This window comes from Anas acuta, chromosome 26 (assembly GCF_963932015.1).
Source record: "Anas acuta chromosome 26, bAnaAcu1.1, whole genome shotgun sequence".
Lineage (NCBI taxonomy): Eukaryota > Metazoa > Chordata > Aves > Anseriformes > Anatidae > Anas > Anas acuta.
In genome coordinates, this window is record NC_089004.1 from 1,216,405 (window position 1) to 1,241,946 (window position 25,542).

The 25,542-nt window shown below is 40.9% G+C and overlaps 1 protein-coding gene across 2 annotated transcripts in view; it reads left to right on the plus strand.

The window, feature by feature from the left end:
- The window catches only part of AP3D1 (adaptor related protein complex 3 subunit delta 1), a 43,839-nt gene extending 21,947 nt beyond the window's left edge, over window positions 1-21,892 (plus strand). Inside the window, exons 10-32 of one of the 2 annotated variants that reach the window (XM_068661967.1) lie at window positions 830-879; window positions 1,320-1,368; window positions 2,197-2,342; window positions 3,134-3,282; window positions 3,374-3,604; window positions 4,749-4,980; window positions 6,177-6,322; window positions 6,464-6,605; window positions 7,538-7,609; window positions 8,545-8,659; window positions 9,382-9,581; window positions 10,209-10,282; window positions 12,594-12,795; window positions 13,485-13,547; window positions 14,179-14,271; window positions 14,790-14,936; window positions 15,074-15,121; window positions 15,501-15,690; window positions 16,809-16,897; window positions 17,946-18,031; window positions 18,469-18,590; window positions 19,328-19,407; window positions 19,778-21,892. In XM_068661967.1, the coding sequence (XP_068518068.1) occupies window positions 830-879; window positions 1,320-1,368; window positions 2,197-2,342; window positions 3,134-3,282; window positions 3,374-3,604; window positions 4,749-4,980; window positions 6,177-6,322; window positions 6,464-6,605; window positions 7,538-7,609; window positions 8,545-8,659; window positions 9,382-9,581; window positions 10,209-10,282; window positions 12,594-12,795; window positions 13,485-13,547; window positions 14,179-14,271; window positions 14,790-14,936; window positions 15,074-15,121; window positions 15,501-15,690; window positions 16,809-16,897; window positions 17,946-18,031; window positions 18,469-18,590; window positions 19,328-19,407; window positions 19,778-19,873 (2,822 nt within the window). In that variant the 3' untranslated portion in view covers window positions 19,874-21,892. The remainder of the gene's footprint in view (window positions 1-829; window positions 880-1,319; window positions 1,369-2,196; window positions 2,343-3,133; window positions 3,283-3,373; window positions 3,605-4,748; window positions 4,981-6,176; window positions 6,323-6,463; window positions 6,606-7,537; window positions 7,610-8,544; window positions 8,660-9,381; window positions 9,582-10,208; window positions 10,283-12,593; window positions 12,796-13,484; window positions 13,548-14,178; window positions 14,272-14,789; window positions 14,937-15,073; window positions 15,122-15,500; window positions 15,691-16,808; window positions 16,898-17,945; window positions 18,032-18,468; window positions 18,591-19,327; window positions 19,408-19,777) is intronic. The other variant, XM_068661968.1, reaches the window with a different exon arrangement.
- The last annotated feature ends 3,650 nt before the right edge of the window (window positions 21,893-25,542 follow it).

Genomic DNA, 25,542 nt, shown 5'->3' on the forward strand with positions numbered 1-25,542 from the left:
GTCTCCTAATTTCCAACCTGAACCTCTCATAGTGCAACTTGAGGCCATTCCCTTTTGTCCTGAATCTGGTTCAAAGAGAAATTCATTCACTAAGATCACCTCGGGGGGCCTGCTAAGGGACCATAGTGTAAAACCTGGATTTGGAGAATGTGAAGCTGAGTATCTGCATCAGAGCAGCACCTTGCACCTGCCAGTTCCCTGCATGGCCTGAAAAGCTACTGTCCACACTCCTTCCCATAAATGTAGTTCTGCAGGATTATGGAGAGTAAAATGCCACTGCACTTGTGCTGGCATGGATGTGCTAGGTGACAACAGTAGTTAACAAGATACCACTGCCTTTCCTGCCATGAGTTACATGTCGGTGCTTTACAAATGTCTGATGTAATCAACAGCAGGAGCTGATTTAGCCTTGAGTCTCGTGCTGGCTTGATGAAAAACCCCAGTTTAAATATATTAAACTCTAGGATCCATTGCTGCATTTCATTACATTAGGGAAGTGTACATATAAATTCATCTGTGCCGTAGCTGGTGACATATTTACAGCCGTGACTGCTGTGTGATATCAGTAAAATACACTTTGCTTTCGTTAACGTTTAATATAAAGCAGCTTTGACCCGGCTGTTTCAACAGTTCATGCCTTTACATTTTTTCCTGCCCTGATATTTATTCCTTTTCATAAAGTATAAGAACTACAACCTTCTTTCCTCTCTAGCTCACGGAAAAGATAAACAATAAAAACTTATCTTTCCTTGTGAGCTGAGCTAGCTGTTGATCTTTGTTCTGTTATATTTATTCAGAATGTAGTAACCAAAACCTCTGTTTGTTTCAGTTTTGATCTCCCTATCCTCTGGGATGCCTAATCACAGCGCTAGCATCCAGGTATAACGATGTTTGGGTTCTGGTGGGTGTTACTTGTTCTACTCTACTGTGTAATACCAGATGCTATGGAGAAATTGGATTATGTTCCTTTGTTAAAGCAATAAATAGCTCACTGAAGAGCTCTCACATGGGTGGAATCCTACAAACTGAAGCATTTCCGATATAAATTCTATTATTTTCTTTTGTTTAATATGCAAATTCCCCTCCTTTAAAGGTTTTCTGTTTTATTCATCTTGTATCAATGCAATTATAAGAACTCTGTTCCTTTTGTTTTGAAATCTGTAAATCCAACAAGGCTATCTTACCAGAGGCTGCAAGTCTTCCTTAGAATGCTTCCTTGTGTGCTCTAGCCATCCTTGTGTATTGAGTAAACTTTACAAACAGTTTAATCTAGACTTTTGAGGCTTGTAATAAGCGCGGTCTTTTTTTTTTTTCCACAGCTTTGTGTACAAAAGTTAAGAATATTGATAGAAGATTCTGACCAGAACTGTAAGTATGTTGCTTGTCTGCATGGAAGCTTTTAGCAACCAGTCACTGGGGAGAAAATCCAGCAGCCTTAGAGCAATGAGTTTTCTCCAAACAGCTTACTCATTATAGTGCCTGGTATGTTGTAAGCAACTGTTAGTTTTGTAATGTGGAAATAATTTTTGATGTTGAGCATGTCTTATAAGGAGCTTTTTAAAAACATATCATAGAATCATAGAATATCCCGAATTGAAAGGGACCCATAAGGAAAAAACGAGTTATTACTGCTTGCGGCCTTGAAAATCTCAAACACTTCTCTTCCTATCCCTTTTTATAAACTTCCTGCTCGCAGAGTAGTGAGGGCTATTCAGTAGTGAAAGCATAATGGTAAAATGTAGGAATGGTTGCTGTTTTAGTGACTACAAAAAACATCGTAAAAACCTTCTTTGTGCAAAAGCTTTTCTTGACCTTTTTTTCATGACCTTTTTTTCATTGAGAACAGGGCTCCTGCTTAACACACCAATCTTCTTTGTGCTTTTTAAGCTGTGTTCATCTTAGGATGCCTGTTCTCAAAACCCATAGGTTCTATGTGTTAAATATATTTTTAAATATTTTTAAAAATGATAAAGCTTGAAGTGCAAGAAGGCTGTGATGACTACATGAACTGGGGGGGGATTATAAAATGGAGGAAAATCTGCGATGTGCTTTTTCTCAAAAATTGTCCTCATCGTCAGAGATGGTTATTTGAACATATAAAAGTTGGTGTAAGTAAAAGCAGTCAATATTAAGTTCTCATGCATAACACAACAGTATTTCTATATTTGGAAAGAAGTTTTATTTTGTCTTTCACAGTGAAATACCTGGGATTGTTAGCTATGTCCAAAATCCTGAAAACACATCCAAAGTCAGTTCAGTCTCACAAGGATCTCATTCTCCAATGTTTGGATGACAAAGATGAGTCTATCCGTCTCAGAGCTTTAGATCTGTTGTATGGCATGGTATGTTTCCGCACCTATTTCCTTTCCCTTCTAGTCCATGTGACCCCTTGTTTATGAGGCTAATGTTTAAAAACCAAAACACATACCTTTCTCTTCCTATCCTCTGTAGCATTGTAATAACAACTGCCATGCTTTTTCTGGCACTTCTTGCAAATAAAAGATCTGGTACGGTATACGAGGGCTTTAAATGCATTCCAACTGTGGAAAGACTTTGAGTTCAGGCACTATGGAAGTCACCCAGAAGGCCTAAGAATTCGCTGTTCCTTCCTCTAGGTGAAAAGTGGCTGTGGACATACTGCGATAAGTCATTGCTCTTCTGCATTGCAGTCCATGTTGCAGCACACAACAGCTGGGGTTGACATAAGTTATACAAAGAATGGGAAAGAGTCTGGAGCACTTGAAAAAGGCAGCTTTAAGCTGCTTCTCTGTCAAATTTGCCCTTTCAATTTTGTTATGACTTAATGACACATGGAATTTCATTCTGATTGTTTTTGTGTGCTGCCAGCTTTGTGCACACATTCTGCAGCTGTGCAGAGCAGTTTATAAAGAGTGAATAGGCTACAGGGGAAACTTTGTGGTGAGAACACTTGATCGGTGAAACGACTGTTTACAAGTTTTGTAATAAAGTGCTTTTCATTTGGGGGGGTCTTTGCCCTTGGTTCTGATTTCTTGTTAACACAGTAACATAGGTCTGTCAAAGAGTTTAGCAGTTGCTTTACTGGAATTAGAAGAATTTGTCAGTACAGGAAATAGCTTATTTTTGGTTCAACTTTTCGATAACTCTTCAACAGGTTTCAAAGAAGAACTTGATGGAGATAGTGAAGAAATTGATGATTCATGTGGATAAAGCAGAAGGGACAACGTACCGGGATGAGCTGCTGACTAAAATCATAGATATTTGTAGTCAGTCCAATTACCAATATATCACAAACTTTGAATGGTCAGTGGTTTTCTGTCAAAATTTGAAATTGCCAGCAATGGTAATGTGTGATTGTCCATTAATAAAATTGTGTCCCTTTTCCTTTTTGTAGGTACATAAGCATCTTGGTGGAACTGACCCGACTGGAAGGCACACGCCATGGGCATCTTATAGCAGCTCAGATGTTAGATGTAGCTATTAGAGTTAAAGCTATTCGTAAATTTGCAGTTTCTCAAATGGCTATGCTTTTGGACAACGCACATCTCATAGCCAGCAACACCCAGAGAAACGGAATCTGTGAGGTGCTTTATGCTGCTGCGTGGATATGTGGAGAATTCTCTGAGTAAGTGCAATTGGGAAGTCTGACACTTCGAACAGCTTCTTTCGGACACAGAATCAGATCATTAAAAACTACTTTTTGAGAGAAGGATGGCTTAGAATGTGCACCCTTATTACTAATAAGGATTGCTTCTTTCCTTCTTCACGCCATGAGATTCCTCTACTCAAAACAGATGCTTCATTTTGAGTATCTGTTTTTTTCTCTGTATTCCTGCCCACTCATACAGTAATGCATGATTGTGGATGTAAGCAGTCAAGACCTTAAGCCACCAGTGACTGAACTCTTAAATAATTAAAGTCTAACTCTATTTACATGATAGGGAAAATATCCAGTGAGCCTGTTTGACTGAAATGTGTTTTTTTTATTTTTTCTTCCTCTTTTGCCTTTGAGAGGTTTTTGCAGAGCTTGCTTTTCACGAGAATAAGTATTTCTGTCCCAAACCGGTCCCTACCAGCAGTAGGACAATCTTCAGTGTTGTGTCAACGTTAACTTTTATCTTAAATAGATATATTCGTCTCTTGGTTGTGTGTGCACACGTGCTTTACCTAGCCTTCATTTTGATAAATTGGACATACCATGGTATTGTATCACAGAATGGCTTAAGTTGGAAAGCACCTTAAACGTCTAGTTCCAGCTACCTGCAATGGGTAAGGATGCCACTCGTTTGATCAGCTTAACTGGGCCCTACCCAATCTGGCCTTGAGCACTTCCAGAGATGGGGCATCCATATTTTATTTTTGTTCAGTAACTGGTTGGAAATAACCACCTCACTGATGCAGTGGTGAAGTACAGAATGGCAGAAAGGTACCTGGGCTGCTAGTCCCAGGTTGTCAGTGCAGTTGCACATAATGTGCAATGCTTAGTTAATGGAGAAAATACTGAAGCTGTAGAGGTGAAAGCTGAGGTGTCCCTCCCCTTCCCCCTTCTTTAAAATGATGAAGTTGTAGATGCCTCTGTATCATGTTACTGCTGTCATTTGAAAAGGGAAAAGATGCAGAGAGCAAATGATTATGTATTTGTAGTCTCACTTGTCTTTCTGCAACGCTTTGTACTTTAACAGAGGTTTTTGAAAAACTCTCTATGAAGACTGACAAAATGTTGAAGTTGCTCAATTGCCGTCTTTCATATGTTTACTCTGTCTTTTTAGACACCTTGAGGAAGCGAACCAAACTTTAGAAGCAATGCTGAGGCCTAAAGTTACAACTCTACCAGGCCACATCCAGGCAGTTTACGTCCAGAACATGGTGAAGCTCTATGCATCCATCCTACAGCAGAAAGAACAAGCTGGGGAAAAGGAAGCAGCTCAGGAAATTACACAGCTGATGATTGAGCGTTTGCCTCAGTTTGTACAGAGTGCAGATCTAGAAGTTCAGGAGAGGGTAAGAGAACAAACTTATCTTGGAATTTATCATACAAAGACTCATTTGTATTGGATCACATCTCATTTTGTGTGGACATGCATATTTTATACAAGCCACTGTTATCGGAGTGATGTTTGTATTCTGTACTTTTTGTAACTCGGTGAAAAGGCACCTTGGAACTAGAAGAGTGGTAAGAGTGGCGACATTCTGTGTCAGAGCCCAGATCTAATTCTAGATCAAAATCACCTCCAAAGGCTGCTTGCAAGGACTTAATTCAAAACAATTTAGTTTTAAAATTGTGATCTAAGACTTGGAAAATGCACTTCACAACATGTTCAAGATCACAATTCACAATGCTGCAAGATGACTGCAGTGATTTTTGTGATGTACCCTTTGAACCAAAAAGAGCTGCCATACATATTAATTCCTAGTGGATTCACAAGGTAGTTGTGTTCTAAAGCACCTTGCCCCTGCCTTTATCAGAAACTATCATAAGGTGGAAAGTGACAGATGAAGACCAATAACTGTAGTATTTAGAAAATGCTACAGAATTTGAGGCTTTACAGTGATTTGCTTACGTGGAAAACTTTATTTTTGCATGTGATAAAGGTTAAGAGTGATCAAATGGTTACTTCATAGTAAGATGTGGTAAATTCAGCAGTACAGTCACATTTTTTTTCATTGATTTAAAAAGTGCTGTGTGCTGGCATGATCTAAATGGAGAGCAAGAGAGGATCTGTGCAGGCAATATATGCTTCTGTGCTATGTCACAAGTTTGTTCATTAAACCATAAATCATACAGGCTTAGCAGGGAAAAAGACTGCAGGCTCTTCAACCCAGCCCCGCTGCTTATTCCCTTTTAAGCCTAAACCTTTGTTTTTGATGTGCTCTTTTTCTGAGGGGAAAGGGGACCTAAAAAAAAAAAAAAAAAAAACACTTCTGAAAATCCAGTCTGTTACATACTTTGTTCTAGGAAAGTGTTTTGTAAAGCCAGGTAAATAGCATTATATGCTATGATGGAGAGAAGCAGCTGTATTTTGGTTTGTCTATTGAAATTGGTAATAAATTAGACATAGCTAGAAGTAGTATGGTGCTTCTTTTAATTCCCTTATTGCAGTAGTCACTACAGTTATCTTCAGCTGACTTCAGTTGGAGTTTATTTTTGGTCAGTTTTTAAATATTAGTTCTGAAATTACTTTTGCATTTGTTCTTAGGCTTCTTGTATTTTGCAACTAATAAAATACATTCAGAAGCTACAAATAAAGGAAGTGCCTGTAGCTGAGGAAGTAATAGCCCTGTTTGCTGGTGAGCTGAACCCTGTCGCTCCTAAAGCACAGAAGAAAGTCCCAGTTCCAGAGGGGTAAGATTCTTTCTTGCTTGTAGTGCTTTATTTGAACTTCTGAAATCTTAAATACTAAAGATAAGCATATAACTAGAAAAACTGAAATGCTAAGGGTACTTACTTAGTCAAGCTATTTGTGTTTATTGCAATTCTTACCAGCTTGGACCTTGATGCCTGGATCAATGAGCCTCCATCAGACAGCGAGTCAGAAGATGAAAAGCCCAAAACAATTTTTCATGATGAGGAACAAAGGCATTCCAGGCACAGACAGCCAGAAATAGATGAAGAAGAACTGGCCAGAGTGAGTGAATGTTAATATGCTTTTTTTTTTGGTACTTAGTTCAGTAGTAATACTGTCAGAGTTAATAAAACAGTTGTAACTGCTGTTATAGATTATCCTCGTAGTCAGAAGCAGACTGCTTTCTACAGCTCTGGAAATCTGATGATTTGATGTGAACAAAACACATGTTTGAATAGAAGTATCTGTAGTCACTGTAGAATACATCCAATATCAGGTGCTCCTAGAAGTGTGGCTTACTTATTTTGTCCAAATGGAAGGAAGATATAAAAATTCCTTGTTAGAAATTTTGAGCTCTTGTAAAAATCTGACCTGTGAACTGTACTGTGTAATGCAGTTCACTTTGAAGTAGAGTCTTGAAGATGATTACTTGTCCTGAGCTTTGCAACTACTTGTTCTTACGTATCTCCTTCGTTGGTGTACTTGTATTACTTGTTGCTTGTGTTACTGTGTGCTCTATATTGGAAAAGGAGGCAGTGCCTTTGCTCATGGACTTCAGCAGCTTCTGTGAACTACTGTAATGTGTCTGTTCTCTGTAGTGATACAACCTTTCCTACTTTGGACATTTTCTATTTCCTTAGAGAATACTTTTTTCTTGATAAGAATCTTCACTTCTTCCTCCAAGCTGTGAAAATGAGAACAGAAATATTTGCATTGCCACCCAGATCTGGTCTTAAGGAAGTTTTCTAGTCTAGAATCAAAAGGCAAAGAAAGTTTTCAGTTACAGTTTGAAAGGAGTATCAGTTACAGTAATAATAGTACTTAAAGTTGTATCCTAACTCATGGTTTATCATAATCGAGCTACTATGCTGTAGTATTTTTGCAAGTAGTTAAGCAATGTTCCAAATATTAAGGGAGATCACATTTTTGCATTCTGATGCTTCTTAGTTCTCTTTGCTTGTAAGCAAACATTCTAACTAAGCTCTTCCTTTTAGCGTCGAGAAGCACGGAAACAAGAGCAGGCAAACAACCCATTTTACATTAAAAGCTCTCCTTCCCCACAGAAGGTGAGTGAGTTCAAATGAAAATCTTCTGTTGGTCTCTCATATAAGTGTGTGAAGTCTCTCTGAATGCTAAGAGCTGCAGTTTCCCATTGAGACACTTCTGATCATTTCTACTGCAGTTAGGGTCGCTTACTAGTGTAGCAACTGGAGTGACTGCATACATCTATTTTTATAGGCCTTATTTGTGTTGAAAAACTTGCAAATGACTAAAGACCACAAGAGCAGCCAGCTTTCTGTGGATTTACAGTGGACCTCAAGTTAAAAATAAAATGGTGACTTTCACAGTTTCCATTGCAGAGAAGCTTGTAACAGTTTTTAACTTGTCATGGAATGCCCGGTGTTTGGATTTCAGCAACAAGACTCTAAAAGATGCAAAGAAACTTTTGTTCTTTGCCCTTATGTCACAAATTCCTGTGCAGGTAGTTTGTCACAACTGTGGTTGATGGATTCAGGGTTCAGATTACCAGGCACTTCATTAAGAGCGCTGGAGAGAGTGAATAAACACTTTAAGGTTAGTAGTTAACATCCACACCAAAACATGTTCCCCTTAAAACACACTGCGTGTTCATGGATCAAAAGGTGGCTTTTTTGCCATCTTTTTCAGGGAAAGAGCCTGTTTTATTCCCTCTATCCTAAGGACTGCCCCATTTTCCTCAACCTAGATCTCTAAACTTCTTTTAAAGTGGCAACTTATTGTCAGTAAAGCATAAACCAAAATTTCATCAGAGTTGCAACAAGCGTTTTCTGTGGCTGTAGCAGGGTTAAGGCTCTGTAGTTAGAAGCAGGATGTTTTATAATCAGTTGTTACCAGTTAGCTCTAAAATGCATCCTCCTGCCAGATGGGATTTAGTACTGAGCTATTCCATTCCTATCCTTAAAATGTTCACTTAAAGGATTAAACTGCTTGCTGTTTTGTAATGTAATGTCTATTTATATAGATCTGGCAATGCTCAGAACATAAATTTTCATTTTCCCAGCGATACCAAGACACTCCAGGTGTGGAACATATACCTGTGGTCCAGATTGACCTCTCTGTCCCCTTAAAAGTTCCAGGTAAGTGCAGTTAAAAATTAAGTTGTTGTTACTTTTGCTTAAAAAAAAGTAATTGATTTTAAATATTAAGTACAAGGAGCATGCTTTGATTAGACTCCTAAATGGTTCTCCTTAACTAACATTTGTTAGAAAAGAGTACTTTGTGGTCTGAGTCCACTTGCTCTTAAGACAGTATTAGAAGTAATTCTATGATTTAAGTATGTTGTACAGCCAAGTCTGTAGCGTGGGAATGCTTTAAAGGACAGAAGGTGATCAGGAGACATTAAGTGGAGTCTAATGGTACAGATATAATTTTAGTGCTTTTTAAAATAACAAAAATAGCTTCAAACAACTAATTTGATATACTGTTGCTAAAGTGCAGTGAATTGAAAGCATTAAGTTGTAAGGGCAAATATTTGAAGTTTACATAGCAAAGCATATTCTGAAAGTATGGGAAATTGTCAGTATTAGCATATCCATAACACCCATTCCAGTTCAAGTGTGCATATTTAGCCCCCTTTGTAATCCATTGAACATAGACAAACAAGAATCAGAGCAGAATGCTGCTCTACTATTTCTTGGAGAGAGATGGAGTGCAGCAGAAAAGTTGCTGCTAGAAGGGCTGTATGAGATATCGAAGCATAAGGCAGTGCTGATTGTCCTAATTCTAAGACACTAAGAAGCAAGGTTCATGGACTGATCAGTGTTCATGTGGATTGAAAGCAGTTTGTCTTCCTCTGCAGGAATGCCTATGTCTGACCAGTATGTGAAACTGGAAGAAGAACGAAGGCATAAGCAGAAACTGGAGAAAGACAAGAAGAAGAAAAAGCAGAAAAAGGAGAAGAGAGGAAAGCATCATCGCCATAACTCTTTGCACACAGAGAGTGAAGAGGATATCACTCCAGCTCACCATGTAGATATCATCACAGAGGAGATGCCAGAGGTCAGTTGATAAACTTTGTGCTCTTCTGAGGAGATTTTTTCCCAAGAATTGCCAGCCAGTCTGTGTTGCTGCAGTTAGAGCTCTGATTTCTTGCAAAGCTGCTTAAGAAATGACTGAGATGGTTGTAAGCTGTTCTTTCCAGGGGGAGAAATGACTGTCTTTTTGTGTACAAAAGACAAAAATTGCCACTGAAGCAATTAAAAAAGCCAAGATGCATCTCTGCTATAAAAATAGCACTCTCCAAATAGTCACTTCATTTATTATTCTCTGCTGCTCCACTTTGACATTAACTTGCTGTCTAGTCAGCAGGTTTGCAGCTGATTGTAATTAATTGCACATGCTTAGTGATGTAATCTGTATTTGTTCCTAAAACTTATGTTAATCAAAATCAAACAGCAGCAATTCAGATCCTGTAGTTTGTGAAGAATGACTTTCTGTTCTAAATTAATCTTATAACTACATGTTGCATTAAAGTACACCCACTGTTCTTATAACTTACTGTGCCTGACTGCAAGCTGGCCCATTCCATGGTTAGCAATCTGAAAAACTGCTCCAAGGGGTGTAGTTTTGAAGTTGCCTGGGGTTCACTCACTTTTTCAGTGGATGATCTCTTTCTCTTTCCTGCAGAATGCATTGCCCAGTGATGAGGATGACAAAGATCCCAACGATCCATATAAGGCACTTGATATAGATCTGGATAAGTAAGTGACAGTTCTGTATGTGAATTTACTTAATTACTAACCAGAATGCATGAGGACTAGTCCGACACTAAACAGACACTGTCTACAGTCCGCAATGTGGAAAGACTTCAGTTTCTCTCCATGTCTTAAATGTAACCTCAGACCATCCAGGTTTGGGTTTCCAATGAAGCATAGATGATAAAACCTCAGATGCTCAAATAAAGAGGTTTCAAAAGGGTGAAAAAACATTTTGTGTGACCAAATAGAATGTGAAAGCACAGGAAGTGTCGCTAGAATCAGATAGAAGTGAATTAGAGCTTTTGGGTGTACCAAGCTCTTTGATTCAATGTGCATTTGCATTGAATGTGATCCACATTCATCTGTTCATCTCAGATCTGCTGTATGTATGTACTTATAAGCGTGTATACTGTGTAGTGATAATTCAAGCATTAACAACCAGTTTGTAGCAACTCTGTTGCCTTGTGGACCTTCAGTGTAGTGCCACTACTGGATTGCATGCCACTAGGACCAGAGTCTGGTTCCTATGCGGCTACTGGAGTTGCTTACAGTAACAGCAGTGCAGCAGGCCCTGATACCCTGCGGGCTGTGTGGTAGCCAGAAGATGTCTGTTAAATATTGCACATGGAGACTTTTTTAGTCGCTGTCTTACAGAATCACAGTGCTAAATATAATTGCTGTTTTAAGGTCCATGGATGCCTCCTATGATGCTTTGAAGGCTTTGTGGACACATGTGTGAATGTGTAGTCTGTCTGCCTCTTTGTCTTTATGATACTTAAACAACTTGAAGCTCTTGGCCATTCTCTGCAGTTCTGTAGGAACCTGTAGGAGTTTGGTACCATGGCACTCTTGGGGAAGAAAAGGAAGGGGGGAATGTAGCATTTTTAAAAAGTGAAAAAGCAGTTAATGAGGAACTCTTTCACCACCTGGTCACATTCTCCTTTGAGTCTGCAAAGGACAAATGTATAAAATTAACTTGCGATATTAGTTTGTGTTTGCTTGGGAAGCCTCAACAGCATAGGAAAAATCTAAGCGGAGCAGTTTCTGAATGCTAGGCTCTAGGAGGCATTCTAGGGCTTTTGTATTGTTTCCATCCATTCTCTCTCCATTTCATGTGAGTCACTGTGCTCTCCTGTCACGTTTTCTCATGTCTCTGTCCTCTCTCTTTCTTTCTGTGCTTGCACTGCTATGTCTGTGTCACGCTCACATGCAGTCTGGTTTCAGGGAAGCCTTCCAGGTAAGACTACTGCTAAGTGCTTGACTTTCTTTGTCAGGTTGGTTGATTCAGTGGACAGCATAAATGCTTGAGGGGTCATGAAGCTATTGAAATCCTTGACCCTCAAATTTGTGCAGGTCTGTGCCTTGTTGACTTTCAGCAGTGATCCCTGGTCCTGTACAGTTGTGTCAAATAGCTTAAAGATGAGATTTGCTTACAGTTCAAACAAATGGGGGTCCTTCTTGCTACTACAGTCTGTTTCAAAGTTCTTTTTTGTTTTAAATTGATCAGGCCTGGCTCTTCATATAATCAAAAGATTAAGACAGATAAGACTGGATATGTTTTTGAACTGGTGTTTGCTGCTCAAATATTAAACAACATTAAGCAAAAGCTCTAGGAAAAAAAAGTTGGCTGATTAGTTCTTTTTTCATTGATTTATGGACAATGTTTGGCAAGAATGGACAAATTCCTGTTGCTTTTTTCCAAGTAATGAATTTTGGATGCAGTGTAAATCTGAGCTACTAGCTGTACTTCTTAAAAACAAATATCTGATGTTAAACGGAACTTTTTTTGAGTGTAATGGTAGAGTACAAATTCATAGCATAAACATCCAAATTTAAATAATTTACTGCTTAAAAGTCACTTCTAGTCAGAGTGATCTCTTAGATAACACCAAAAAAAAAAATATGCCCTTCAAGGGCTGCTTGAGCCATGTTCAATTTTCCACCTGCTTTCAAATCTTTGGTCTTCCTTTAAGACTGAATTCACAAAAATGCAGCATAATGCTATGTGTATGTATCCTTCTGTAGGTGTTACTCAGCCTGGGAGACTACAGTTACTGTTGGAGTGATCAGGCGTTAGCAAGGGCTTGGCTCTCAAGTCACCTTGAAAGTGTTTGTCAACTTGTATTCTGTGAGAGCAGTATCTGCAGTTACATAAATAAACTTTACTTAAGGTATATGTGTATGTGCTGATTTAGATTTCAGGGCCCATCTGTTTTTTAAACAAAATAAAGCTTTTCTTGAAAGTTCAGCAGATAGGGTTCCTTAACTCAGATTATCTTTGCAGAAGGCTAATAATATTCTCTGTATTTTTAAGGCCCTTAGCAGACAGTGAAAAGCTGCCAGTGCAGAGACATAGAAATGCTGAGACCCTGAAGTCACCGGACTCAGAAGCTCCACCTGTAGAGAAGAGTAAGAAACCCAAAAAGAAGGAAAAGAAACACAGAGAAAAGGAGAGAGACAAAGGAAAGAAGAAAGAGAAGGAAAAAAAGGTAGTAGAGGAAAAAGAGGAGAAAAAGGTAATTCTTTGAGACTTCTATTCTTTCAGAAACTGTTGTTATGGGCCACGTCTACTGCTGTGTTTTGTTTGTTGCTTGGGAACAGGCACATTTGACAGTTCAAACAGCTGAACATTTTTACCTTTTATCTCCATAAAGTTCTACAACCTTGCAAGAATGTATTTAAAGACTTCTGTTAATAAAAATAACTTTAATTTACACAGTTAAGTAAGAATTCGGCAATCAGTAGCATATGCAGGAGATCTTGCAGATCTAATCTGAAAGCCGTTTTCCAAAACCTGATATTTTCCTTGTTCTTAAAATTGGGAAGTTTCTTTAGAGTATCTATAACTCACCTTCGTTCTGTATCCTGTCCCCATATACTTAATCCTTCATTTATAAAACCTGACATAGGTTGCAATTTCTTCTGAATGCAGAAGTATCCTCTGTGCTAACCACTCCGCGGAAATGCAGGTTTTCTGTAAGATGCAGCCAGTGTTCTCTGTAACTTGTGGTTACTATCAGCTATGGCCAGGTTTAGAAATGTATTTAAAAGGTGAAGTTAAGTTCCTTGAATTCTTTGCTCTAAATATATTGCAACATATTTCATGCATTATGGAGAGATGCATTTCAATGAAAATTTAAGGTATTAACATTTATTTATTTTAGAATGATACCAAAACCACCATAATGTTTTTTCTGAAATTCAGGGGGAAGACTTGGATTTCTGGCTCTCCACTGCTCCACCACCTGTTTCCACTACACAGCCACAGGTAGACATCATACCATGTCACAGGAAAACGTTTCTTACAGTTGCATCTTAGCTGTGATATTAGTATTTTGTCATACTGCAGGAAGGAAGGGAAGGATACCTTTCATCTCCTCAGCATACTGCCATGAATCCATTTAACTTTTTCTCCTCACTTTGGACACTGTAATGGGAAGTTTAAAGCTCACTCTGCACAGATCAATGGATAGAAATACAGATGCAGCTGCGGGCCAGGCTTTGTGGATTTTAATATATTAATATATTATTTAATATATTTAATATATGTAGTTTTATTTATTGGTGTAAACTAGACACTAGCAATGTTATTAGAGATGAGACATTTGTCTAAAAGAGAAACTAATGAATTTTGATGGAAGATTTTACAGGAAGAGATGTGAAATATAAAGGGACGGATTCCCTGGAGGAATTCTTTTGTATCTTGTCCTCAAATGTTTTCTAGGTTTCAGCGACATAGCAAAAGCCTTTATACCATGTTAGTCTAATGTAACTGTCAAAGTAACAGTTTTTTGGAGGGGAAGGGGATGGGTGTCACTGTTATGGTTCCTCTTGTTGTGGGATTCAGCTCTTTCAACTGTGTTCCATTAGTGTCATAATCCTTCTGATAATCTACTCAGAGCGGGCCTGAAGTGAGTGCTGCTGTTGTGGCTGAACCTGAAGAGGTAAAAAAGGAAGAAAGGGAGGAGCAGCAGGAGGAAGACGAAGGAAAGGTAAACAATCTTAAGTGGCTGACACCCTTAACTATATTCTCCTGGTGTCTTCTGTTTCTCATAAATAAATACACAGGAATTACAGCATTTTATTCAGTGTATTCATCTGCAAATAGTGTGCAGTGGGATGTTAATGCCCTTGAGGAGTTCTACACACTTCGTAGTAAGAGGTTTGGTTGTTCCCTGAGGAAGGGTCAGATAGCAGTTCTAAAGCTGAGCTTTCAAACAGTCCAAAAAAATATTTGGCCTTCCACTAATCCCAGGCTGGTTTTGGCTAAGGCATTGGTATCTAAGCTGGGAGCGAGGGTTTACTGGGACTCAACACAGAATGGTTATTGAGGTGTAAGGAATGAGGGCTCCATTTCAGGTTTCTGCAGTGGTAGGAAACTATGCAGTTGTCTGGAAGGTTGCATAGACGGGGAAGTTAAGAGTTGCAGGGTTGGTAGGGGGTCACGTTGTAATGTCTGGGCATACAGAGGTTTCTTTAAGGATTTATTATAGCTTCTTATTCTTGGTAGAAATCCTCTAAGCATAAGAAGAAAAAGCACAAGAAAGAGAAAGAAGAGAAATCAAAGGATAAAAAGAAATCCAAAAAGAAGCATCACAGTGAAGAGGAAGCAACAGAATCAGTGCAGAATGGAACACTAGATGATGAACCACTACCAGTGAGTAGCTATGCATTGGCAGCTCTTGCCTTGGGAAGAAGACAGAAGCTAAACTGTTTCTTGGGGGAAAGAATATCAGTTCTCTTCAATGAAATTAGTTTTGCTGTATATTGTAACTGTGACTTCTTTCTTTTCAGCCTATGTCCAGTTACCGCCTTCTTGCTGAAAATCCATACATTAAAATGGTGAGTTTTTGGCATTAATATTCAGATAATTACTACTTTGGTGTTTTCTAAGGGAAGGGAATACTCTGAGGGTAATATAGTGAGCTTTTGTAGACCTGTAATTAAAGAACCATTTAAAGCCTAGGATGTCGAAAGCTAACAAGGCTCCATCCACATTCTTTTGGTTGTCTCCAATGACAAGTTTTTCAGTTGTATCTTTTCCCACTACTTAGCAGTTCTGTGGAGCTGATCACCAATATGCTTTTCATTATCCTACAGTTGTACTGAATTCGAAGTTGTACTGATTCGAAGTTTGCCATATTCTGATAGTGTGTTCTGTTCTGGTGCTCTGCTGTGTGAAGCTTCTGAATCTTCCCTGTGATGTTTTCTTCATTTGCAGACGTACGATATCCAAGGAAACCTTCAGAATGATAGTCAAGTTACTGTCTCTGTTATCTTTGAGAACAAAAGCACTAGCTTCCTTAAGAGCATGGAACTAAATGTCCTGGACTCTCTCAACACTAAAATGCTCCGACCAGAAGGATCATCAGTACATGATGGAATACCTGTGCCCTTCCAACTACCCCCTGGTATGTGCAGCTTTGTACAATGCTCTTGGATTATGTCTGGTCCTGTACTGCCCTCCTGTGGAAAGTACTGTTTGAACTTCTTGGTACTTGCTGTTTTCCAGAAAGGCTTATCTTTCTGTCTGGGTTTTTGTTGGGCTTTCACACAATTCACTGAAGAGAATAAGCCATCTTACAGTAAGGCTATAAGTGCAGGTGCTTCTGTACAGCAAGAGCAAAACCTGTAACGTAGGACTGGGAGTCCAGCTGTCCAAGTTCCTCTTCTCAGGTGACTGCAGGCTGGTACAACTTTGAACATGCCAGCATGGCCATCTGCAGGAATCCCAACTTCATGAGGGATTTACTATGAGATTTCAAATGAAAGAACCCTATAGGCCTCTTTCTTTCCTGCTTGTTCTTGAACTAGTAGAATCCATGCTGGCTTTATACTGAAGCTGTTGATCCACTGTTTTAATGGTACAGGCCATATGCTTGTGAAGTTTATAAGTACCTACGTTTTTTGGATAGGGAGTTGAGCCCTAAAGAAATAGGAGTTGCTGAGATTAGGGATAATACCTTCATAAATAGTACTATGACTCACTTCTTTGAATTTCACTTCCTTCCCCAAAGAGTTAATTTGAGTACTGGAACAGCTCACAGAAGTTCTCTGGGATTTAGTGACATTAGAATGTGTTTTGATTCCCCTGGCCCCAGTGGAAAGCAGCAGGGAGTAAGGTTTTTTTTTTTCTTTTTGATTCTATGTCAGTTCTTGACAGATTTGTATATTAAAAGAAAAACACAAAAATGTTATTTCTGAAAACTACTTGGCAAGCTGTAAGTCTTCCAGTTACAGATTGTTTAAATAGAATGCCACTGTGACACATCTTGCCCAGGAACTCTCTGTAACCTCAACCAAAAGCCAGTCATCAGTGTTGCTCCTCAGATACCCAAGAGTTAATTGCTGTAACACTGCTAATTCACAAAAGGAATTGTGCTTAGTCTTCTGACTACATGGAAACTTCAGACTTGGTTCAAAAATAGTGCATAAAGCTTATCTGCTACCAATCAGTTTATTCTAAACATTACTTAGATATGGAAGCCATTTTCTGACCTGACTTCTCCCTCTCCTTTCTTCATGCTAGGAATCTCTAATGAAGCCCAGTTTGTGTTTACACTGCAGAGTATTGTTATGGCTCAGAAGTTAAAAGGAACACTGTCCTTTATAGTCAAAGTAAGTGCAGCTTTTTAAACTCTGTGCTTCTGCTTCCTTTGGAACTGCATAAGGGAGCTTGACTTGGGTGGAAAGCACTGCTTTAGAGCTTTTCTTAGGCATCATTTCATCTCTGCTGCACCAGCCCATTCTGTTCTATGAGAAGTATTTTTACATGACATCTTGTGCGAAGAATGTCCTGAATACTGCATAAGCATGTCCTAAACTGTCATTTCTGGCAGTGTGAGCAATGCAGCCTGAAACATTTGCCACATTGTCAGCTAGAAAATCACTGCAGTGATGCATCTGCCAGGGGAGAGGAGGATAACCAGCTAGTGAGAGATACAACTCAGGTCTGTTTCTTCTGGTATCAGCTACCCAAAAATGAGTTGGATAGTGCTATCTGGCACAAGGCAGGAAAAATACGAAGAATTAGATGAGATTAATAAGGATAGAAACCCAGAGCAAGAGTGATGTTACGTGAAGGCATTGTTTAATAAATATCTGCCTGGTCTGCAGGTTATCATCTGGGTTTCTAATTTTTTCTTCAATAAAATTGTTTATGAAGTAGCTGTGTGAACAGCTTGAAGGAAGTGAATGGAGACAGCTGTGGCCATTTCTGAGTATACTTCTATTTTATATATTTCTTAAAAAAAAAAAAAGTGGTATACCAGTTCTATTTTTAGTACCTAAAAATCTGGAAAATGATAGTTTATTTTTGGCAAATTGTGAACAATGAAACCATATCTTGAAGTGTTAGCTTAAATTCAGTCTGCTCAGTTAATTTCATTCAGCAGGGCACAACTGGAAATGGAGCCAGATCTGTCCAGTTGACTGTTACCTTTTGTAGGCATATGTATTAACCCACCTGCCCAAATCACGTCTCTAAGTGGCCTGATACTGCAGTGTGATGGTCATCCTCAGACTGATCCTTGAGGCCCACCCTAGGGTATATCGAGGGGAATTGAGTCTTAAAAGTCTCATCTGTGCCTGTTTGGTAGGTGGGGGTGGTGCCTCCTCTTGCTGCCTTGAGGCTCCCATTCATCTCCTTTCCTTTGACCTGTTGCAGAATGATGAAGGTTCAACCCATGAAAAACTAGATTTCAAATTGCACTTCAGTTGCGCTTCATACTTGATCACGACGCCTTGCTATAGGTAAGTGCCATTTAGGGGGCACCTCACAACATCGGTGCTTTTGCTGCCCATGTGAAGCTGAGCTTTGGCTGCAGGCTATATCTGCGAGATACACAGCATGCTTCTGACTTTGGCTGCTTGTGATTGATTTGGTTACAGTTCAGTTATCTTTTGTAATGTTTGACTGTTAAAATAGGTCAAGTGGTTTGTTTCAAGTGATTCTGAAGAAGGAACTATATGCAATGTAGGCTGACGGATTGTGTGGAAGTAACTCTAGTATCTTATGGCCTCAACCATAGTGCAGTCTGGTTCCCATGTTTGTTCTAAACCCATTTTCCTAGAGCTTTGTGGTACTTAAACTACTTCATCCTGAGATGTCTTGAGGTCTGCATGGGGCTAAATAACAGATCTCACTTGACTTTGTAGCACAAGTATTTACTTTCCTTCCTGTTTTGCAGTGATGCTTTTGCCAAGCTTCTAGAATCTGGAGATCTACACATGAGTTCTATTAAAGTAGATGGAATTAGCATTTCTTTCCAACATCTACTGGCAAAGATCTGTTTTCATCATCACTTTTCAGGTGAGTCTTTTGGATGCAGAAATTCCTGTTGTGCTTGATGAGTGCAACACACCATGGCCTCAATGGCAGAAGCAGTTGATATCCAGATTAAATAGAAGTGGGAGAGGAGTTGCTGCCAGTTCTATAACTCATTAATATCCTCAAAGCATATTGTGCTTTTCAAAGTGAGCTCTCCTTGGGTCCCTGTGGCTTTCCTCCAGTTTGGCAATGCTCATGGCAGGTATCATGGGAGCAGCTTGCTTATAGTTAGGGCTGTAGCTGTTCTCTGGAGGTTGTATTTGATCTTAGTGCTTCATCATACCTCTTTCCCCTAATGCTTTGTTTCACTAAGGAGGGGAGAGAGCTATTCAAGCTTGGACTGATAAGAGTTTCTAAATTAATTAAAACACATACTGGGTGAAGCAAAACCAAATAGCTGTTTCATCATGTTCTCGCATGTGCATTAGGCACTACCTTGTTGAGAGCGTTCTGGGGAAGAGATCTGCATCCTGATCGATGTCTTTGCCACAAAACCTTTACAGCTTGTTTGGAAGACAAGTAATTAACCTCACTATTGCAAAACATCCCAGATAGGAGCCAAGAGGAGACAGGCACGTACATCATCTTAACCCTGACATCTTCCTTTCGTAGAAGATGTATTCCTTGAAGCTAGACAGAGCAGTAACTCCTTTTTATGAGAAGCAAATCCTGTGTTAAAAAGCTGTCCCATTAAATGAGAACTCCTGCTTTCTTTATAGTTGTGGAACGTGTTGATTCTTGTGCATCAATGTACAGTCGTTCTATCCAAGGTCATCATGTCTGCCTACTGGTAAAAAAGGTGAGTACATCTAACACTTGAAACAAGACCTGAAGAGAATAAATTTTAGCCTTTTCTATCTTACTGGAAAGAGGGAAATACTCCTGCCTAAAATGTCCAGGGACATGATGGGTAATATAATTGATCTGGCCCATCCAGCAGTTTTCCCTGTGCTGCTACCCAACTTGTACCTCCAGGGGGCTTCCTGTTGCCCAGCATGTACCTGGTGGGTAGCAGCAGCACTAACACGGCTTCCCTGATCTGACTGCTCATCTAAGCCTGCTTTGTTCTTGTGCGGGCTCCACTGGCTGTTGCTGGTGTGTTAGGCTGGGAAGAAAATTGTCTGTGGTTAGAAGAGGAGCTAATGGATTTTTTTCTTTTTCTTTCCAAGGGAGAGAACTCTGTATCCATAGATGGGAAATGTAGTGATTCTACCCTGCTTAGCAACTTGTTGGATGAAATGAAAGAGACATTGTCCAAGTGCTGAATATTCCTTACAAAATACTCCAACTGCAAGAAACACACCTAATGTGTAAAGACAAGCAGACCCAAGTGTTAAATTTCTCCCTCGTACGCATGTACTATCCTGGGGCACGTGCTTTTCAGTTAACTCCACCATTGTTTGCAGTTTAGACATTTTAAGGCTGTATGTTACCTTTTTATTTCAAAACTTTTTACAAACTGTGGTGTTAACCCTTTCTAGCCCAAAGAGATCCTGGTGACATGACTGGAGGAGGGAGGGAGGGGCGCTATTTATTCAGCAGTTCACAATGATCCTGTAACCCTTGCCATCTGCATGGGATGGTGGACTAAGCAGAATTGTATCGACAGTAGCACAGAGTCTGTTGTTTGTGCTTATTGCCCGGGAAGTTTGATTTGATCCTTAGCCATGGAGTGTCTTCAGGGCTGCTGTAGTTGATGTATATTTCTAGCAGAGGCTGGTGCTGGACCTGAAGGCCTTTTTTCATAAATGTGATTTATTTTTATTATTTCAAGATCCATTGTGATCAGCATATAAACATCCCCTGTCTCCTAGAGCTAATCCAAATGAGCGCTGTTGGAACTGGGATGTTTGAGTTTCTGTTTATAGTAGTTGCCTTGAGCCTTAATCTTCTTTTAGTGACAGTTGAAAGAGTAGAGAGTGAGTACATAAAACAGGCTGGAAGTGTTACTGTTTGGTATCTGCTCCTGTTGACTGTCCCTGCAAATGGAGTCTCTCATGCCTCTCACCTCTGAGCAGTCTCTGCTGATGCGTTTTGAGTCCACTTCAATTTCACATTCCTGAAAAGTTACGGTGTAGCAAGAAACTGGAAATCCATAGGGGTCTGTTCCTGCTTTTGTACCATTTTGCTCACCAGGTGAGGTTGACCAATATCAGGTTAGAGAAACACCCATGTTTAATCCCTTGTACTCCAGTTTGCAGATACAGCCCTGTTCCCTTCCTCTGTGCTGTGAGATCAGCACCATTGTGCTCTCATTGGTCTGTAGCATCATCTGGCCCTGCCTTCACAGCAGTGGGAACAGATCTAGCAGCACAAGTGTAGCTGGGTTCCTGCAACAGAACTGTCCCTGCCTGGGTGGCAGGAGGGAAGGGCTTGGTGAGGAGTGGCACAGGTCTGTTAGAGGTTACTTGAGGGAAGAAAGGAAGGCTCTATGGAGTGAAGCCCATTCTGTACTAAATCTTATGGAATCACTGACTGGAAAGGGATGTTGTTCTGTCCTTTGCAGATACGCTTAATTGATGTCCTTCTCCAAAATCTTTGTTTTTTTCAGTTCTTTTACTTGCTTGCTGTTCCATACCCAGCAAGGAGAACGTGCTTGAACGGTTTTGCTTTGAGGCACAAGCCAAAAAGTATTGGTTGCTATTACCCAAAGGCCCCCAGGGAGGAGTTGGGCTTGTCTGCCCTTCCCCAGCACCACCCCAACAGGTATCAGCAATGCCCAGTGGAACTGAACTAAAACCCTATGTAGGGAGCAGGATAAAGTGTCGCTCTTATCCTTAGGGTTAATGTCTTGTACTTTAAGTGTGTATTGTGCTCTTTACACTCTTCCCATATTAGGGTATCCTTGAAAAGGCTCTACTGTGGTTTTATTGCTAGGACCAGCTTTGTATTCTGACAGCACTTGTTTGCTGCAGGAATTCATTTGCAGCAGGCTTCACTGCTGGTGAAGTGTTAGTCTTTGGTATTGGTCAACCTCCCTTGGTTAGCCAGTTTGTGTATTAGAAACTGAACATATTAAAATTGTCTTAAAGGATAATGTTCCTCAATTAGTGTTTTTTTTTTTAATTCATGGATGGAAGCTGTCACTTTAGCATGTAGAATCTTCTCTTATGGAATCCTGTGCAGTGATTCTAGAATTTTGAAACTGTATGATGTGTTACATTCACAAATTTATTTGCTATCAACATTCCCTTTAAAAAAAAAAAAAAAGAAAAAACATACCACAAGCTGCTGTAATGATTTTGTGTCAAGATGATCCAATAAACTTTCAAAACTAAGTTAAATTTTTGGCTTTGTAAATAGTGATTTTATAAGACTCTTCCAGTTTGTATGGACCCAAAAACATTTTATCAAAAGGCTGTTGTGCCCATCACTGTAATACAAGTTAACTCTGGAATTGATTTTTTTCATATTTATCCACTGTGAAGTTGTTGTATAACGTGCAAGTGCTGTATGTTTATCAAGGGAAAGGGTTGTGCAAGCGTTATTTGACCTGGATGTACCCCAACTCTGAGTCTTTGTGGTTTGTGTCTTTGGGGTGGGTAAGGGGAATCTCTGAAAGCTGTGAAAGATGTGAGAATTGTATGGGATGGTGCGTTTTGTGTTTTTGCTTTTTTATCAGCTGGGGAGGGATTTGCAGCAGTGAAGAAGAGTCCTGCCAGCCATCTCCCTGATGTGCCTATCAGGTGCTGGTCACATACCTGCTCCCCCAGCAGCAACAGCTCTAGTGCACGTCATGCCTTAGCAGAAAAGGGATCTCTGGTGTGCTAAACTGGAATGATGATGTTCTTTATCTCTTGTATTTTAAACTGAGCTGACACTTTACATTTTGTTGGGAGCTTCCAGCTCTGCACTGAGAAAAATCCATTGCTTGCATTAACTTGTTGGCCCTATTACCTGGAGATAAGCTCCTGCTGCAGAAGGAAGCACCAAGTCATTTGCTTTCTGCATGCACTGTGAGCGCTGTATTTTATTCCCATGTTGGCCTGCAGGGAGGCTGCCTGCTTGCTATGCTGCATTGTGGGACTGCACAAATCTGACAGGATGAATACAACAGTTAACATCAGTCTCTTTGCAAATGAGAGGGTCTGCATGAAGAAAAACAACAACAAAACAACAGGAACCACTTGGAACAAATGTCAAGTATTTAATGAGCTGCAGGACCTTAACTGGCCAGTGCTGGAGCTTCCAGTGAACCTGCTGCTGTGCACTTCTGGCTTCAAACAGCAAGGCAGGCTTGTATCCTGCTTTCTGCATTTACATCCTGTCAACATTCATTGAGCAACTGGATACAGAAAATCAGTCCCTATTTAAGTGTGGTTTTTCACACTATACTATGGATGAGTATGTAAAAGAAATGGTGCTCAGCACCATCCTTCCAGTGCAAGCAGAGTGGCACGCTCCAAACCCCCAGGCTTGCAGCTGCAGAGGCTCCTCCCTTGAGGAGCAGCGATCTTGTACCTGTGGCTGTTGGACACAGCGTGGGATCAGGGGCTCTGTAGCGACCTCCAAGCTGCCCTGCACCAGCTGGGAGCTGCAGGAGGCCCTGCTCACAGCCTGGTGCTGTGTGCATCTCTGCAAGAACAATGATAGGAAATGAGCTTTAGGTCAAGGCTGCCAGTTTGGGGCAGAAATGGGGACATCTGGAACTGCACCTTATTTCAGAGAGCACTGAGATCCCCCTGTTTTTGCTTGCAAAATGGCAGAAGTGTAGAACAATGCTCTAAGTGCAGGGCATGAGCAAGCTCTCCCCACCATCCACCTGCAGGCTCTGGGCTGTGGCTAACTGCTGTGCTTTTAGCACAGCTTGGTTTTAGGCTTCCCAGGGACTTACCGCCTGGCTCTGACTTCCTTCATTCTAATGTTTGTAAAAACTTCCCTTTGAACTGACAGCTGTGTTTTCTGCTACTTCTCCTTCTTACTTGAAACTTCAACTGTGTGCTGCCCCTGTGACCACATCACTGCTAGCAACCTGTCCCTGACCAAGCACGAGTTGAACCGAGCTAAGAGCAAAGCATGAGAGTGCAGAAACAGCTCTTCCACTTTTGGCCCTAAAAAAAGGGGAGTGAGGGAGATGGGAAAGTGGGACTGTTCTGGAAGAATGGAAGCCTCCAAGGGCGGCTGTGCCTTCTGCACATTTTCCATTCCAGTACAATCCTGCACCAGCCCTGTGGAGGGCTGGAGATCTTGTCCAGGTGCTGTCATCTGTGCCGACATCTTGCTGCTGTGGCTGAGGCCTCAAGTCTCGTCCTGTCCTTGTTTCTCTTTCACCACTGCTGCCCTCTAAAATCAAGGGGAAAAGCTTTCCTCTCTCCCTTTTGCTCATGACCAGCCCCAACCATTCCCCTGACCTTTTACCACAGCACCTGCTCTGTGAAAACCAGACAGACATGGGGATTTTCTGAGCTCAACCCTTTGCTCTGCACTTCTCTGTTCCCCTTTTGCTGTGACAAGGGTGCAGAAAACCCAATCCAAGAGGAGGCTGTGCCACGGCAGGCCGAACTGCTGAGCTGAGAAACTGAACCGAGCTGAGAAACTGAACTGTTGTCTCTTCCCTGCAGGGCAGGGATTTGCTTGCAACATCCCATCCACCTCCTACACCTTGACTGCACTTCCAGGGAGTTTATCCATGGCTGAGAAAGTAACAGTGAATCCTGTTTTCAATTCATCAGGTCAATCAGGTGGTGAATGTTATTTCAGGGATGACATTATCTTGTCCAGGCAGACAGCTGTAGGTCATGGACGGCTTTTCTTCTGGAAATTATGAACATTGGTTTAAATATTGGTACTATAAAATTTTGCTTCTGATTTCTGAGCCTTGCCAGTGTTTAAAGGGCACCTCGGGCTGCTTTTCTGTCACACCACACAGACGATAACTGTGTTAAGAAATGAGGAAAACCTTCCCTGGACTCCAGGAATCAGCATTTCTACTGCAGAACCAAACAGGGTGAGTGAGCTTTTGTCATGCGCTGTGCTCTGCAGCCAGACTTCTTGTTTTTTAATGAATAATTTAATAAGTAATTTCACCGAGGTGCTCAGCAGGATGCCTAGCATGGACTGCAGTCCCCTGGAGGGGACTGAAGGCTGGAAGAAATATGAGAAATGCTGTGAGGGTGACACCACATGCCTGCAGCCACCTGGGACTCGGAGCTTTCTCATGGTCCGGATCTGGCCCTGGGCTGAAACAGGGCTGGGGCTGAGCCAGGTGCCAGCGAGTGCTGCTTGCTTCGCCCTGCTTTCTGCACATGACTCAGCTCCACCTCAGAGGTGGTTTAGCAGCAGGATGTCATTAGCTTGCTGTGTCAACATCTCATTCCATCAATATCATCTCTAATTTAATCCATTAAGGTTTCTAAGAATAACCAGCTTTTGCTAATTACAAAGAAGTATGAATTACATCAGAGCTGTCCCCGATAAGCGCTGGCAAAGCTCAGCTGAGGTGATGCTCTGAGGCTCTGTGCTGGCCAAGGAGGGCTGCGAGGCCGGAGGGGATGAATGCCCAGGTGAAGAGAGAATCCCTCCTGCTGCCAGGGAATCGGGGCTCCTGTCACACCTACTCGAAGGGAAGGCAAGTGGAAGAAACGGCTCTGAACAGCGCAGGGAACCACAACAACCTGTTTTCCTCACAGGATGCTCGAGTTCCTTGAATTAACTTTCAAGGTACACACAGGGGCGAGAGGAAATCCCTGGAGTGCGGATATTTCATGCGCTAGGAAGCTGTGGCAGCCTGTGACCAGGAGCAGGAGGAAGGGCAGGGGCTGCACCCACGGCTCGATTAAGCATCATTAAAGAAGTATTGGCTTGGACGTGTTCGTAGCCAGAGCAGGAATTCCCACCACCTGCCATGGCTTAACCCTATTTTAGGGAGAGGGAAAAATAAATAAAGAAAAAGATCTGAACAGTGTTGCTTAAATTCTGCAGCATGGTGAGGGAT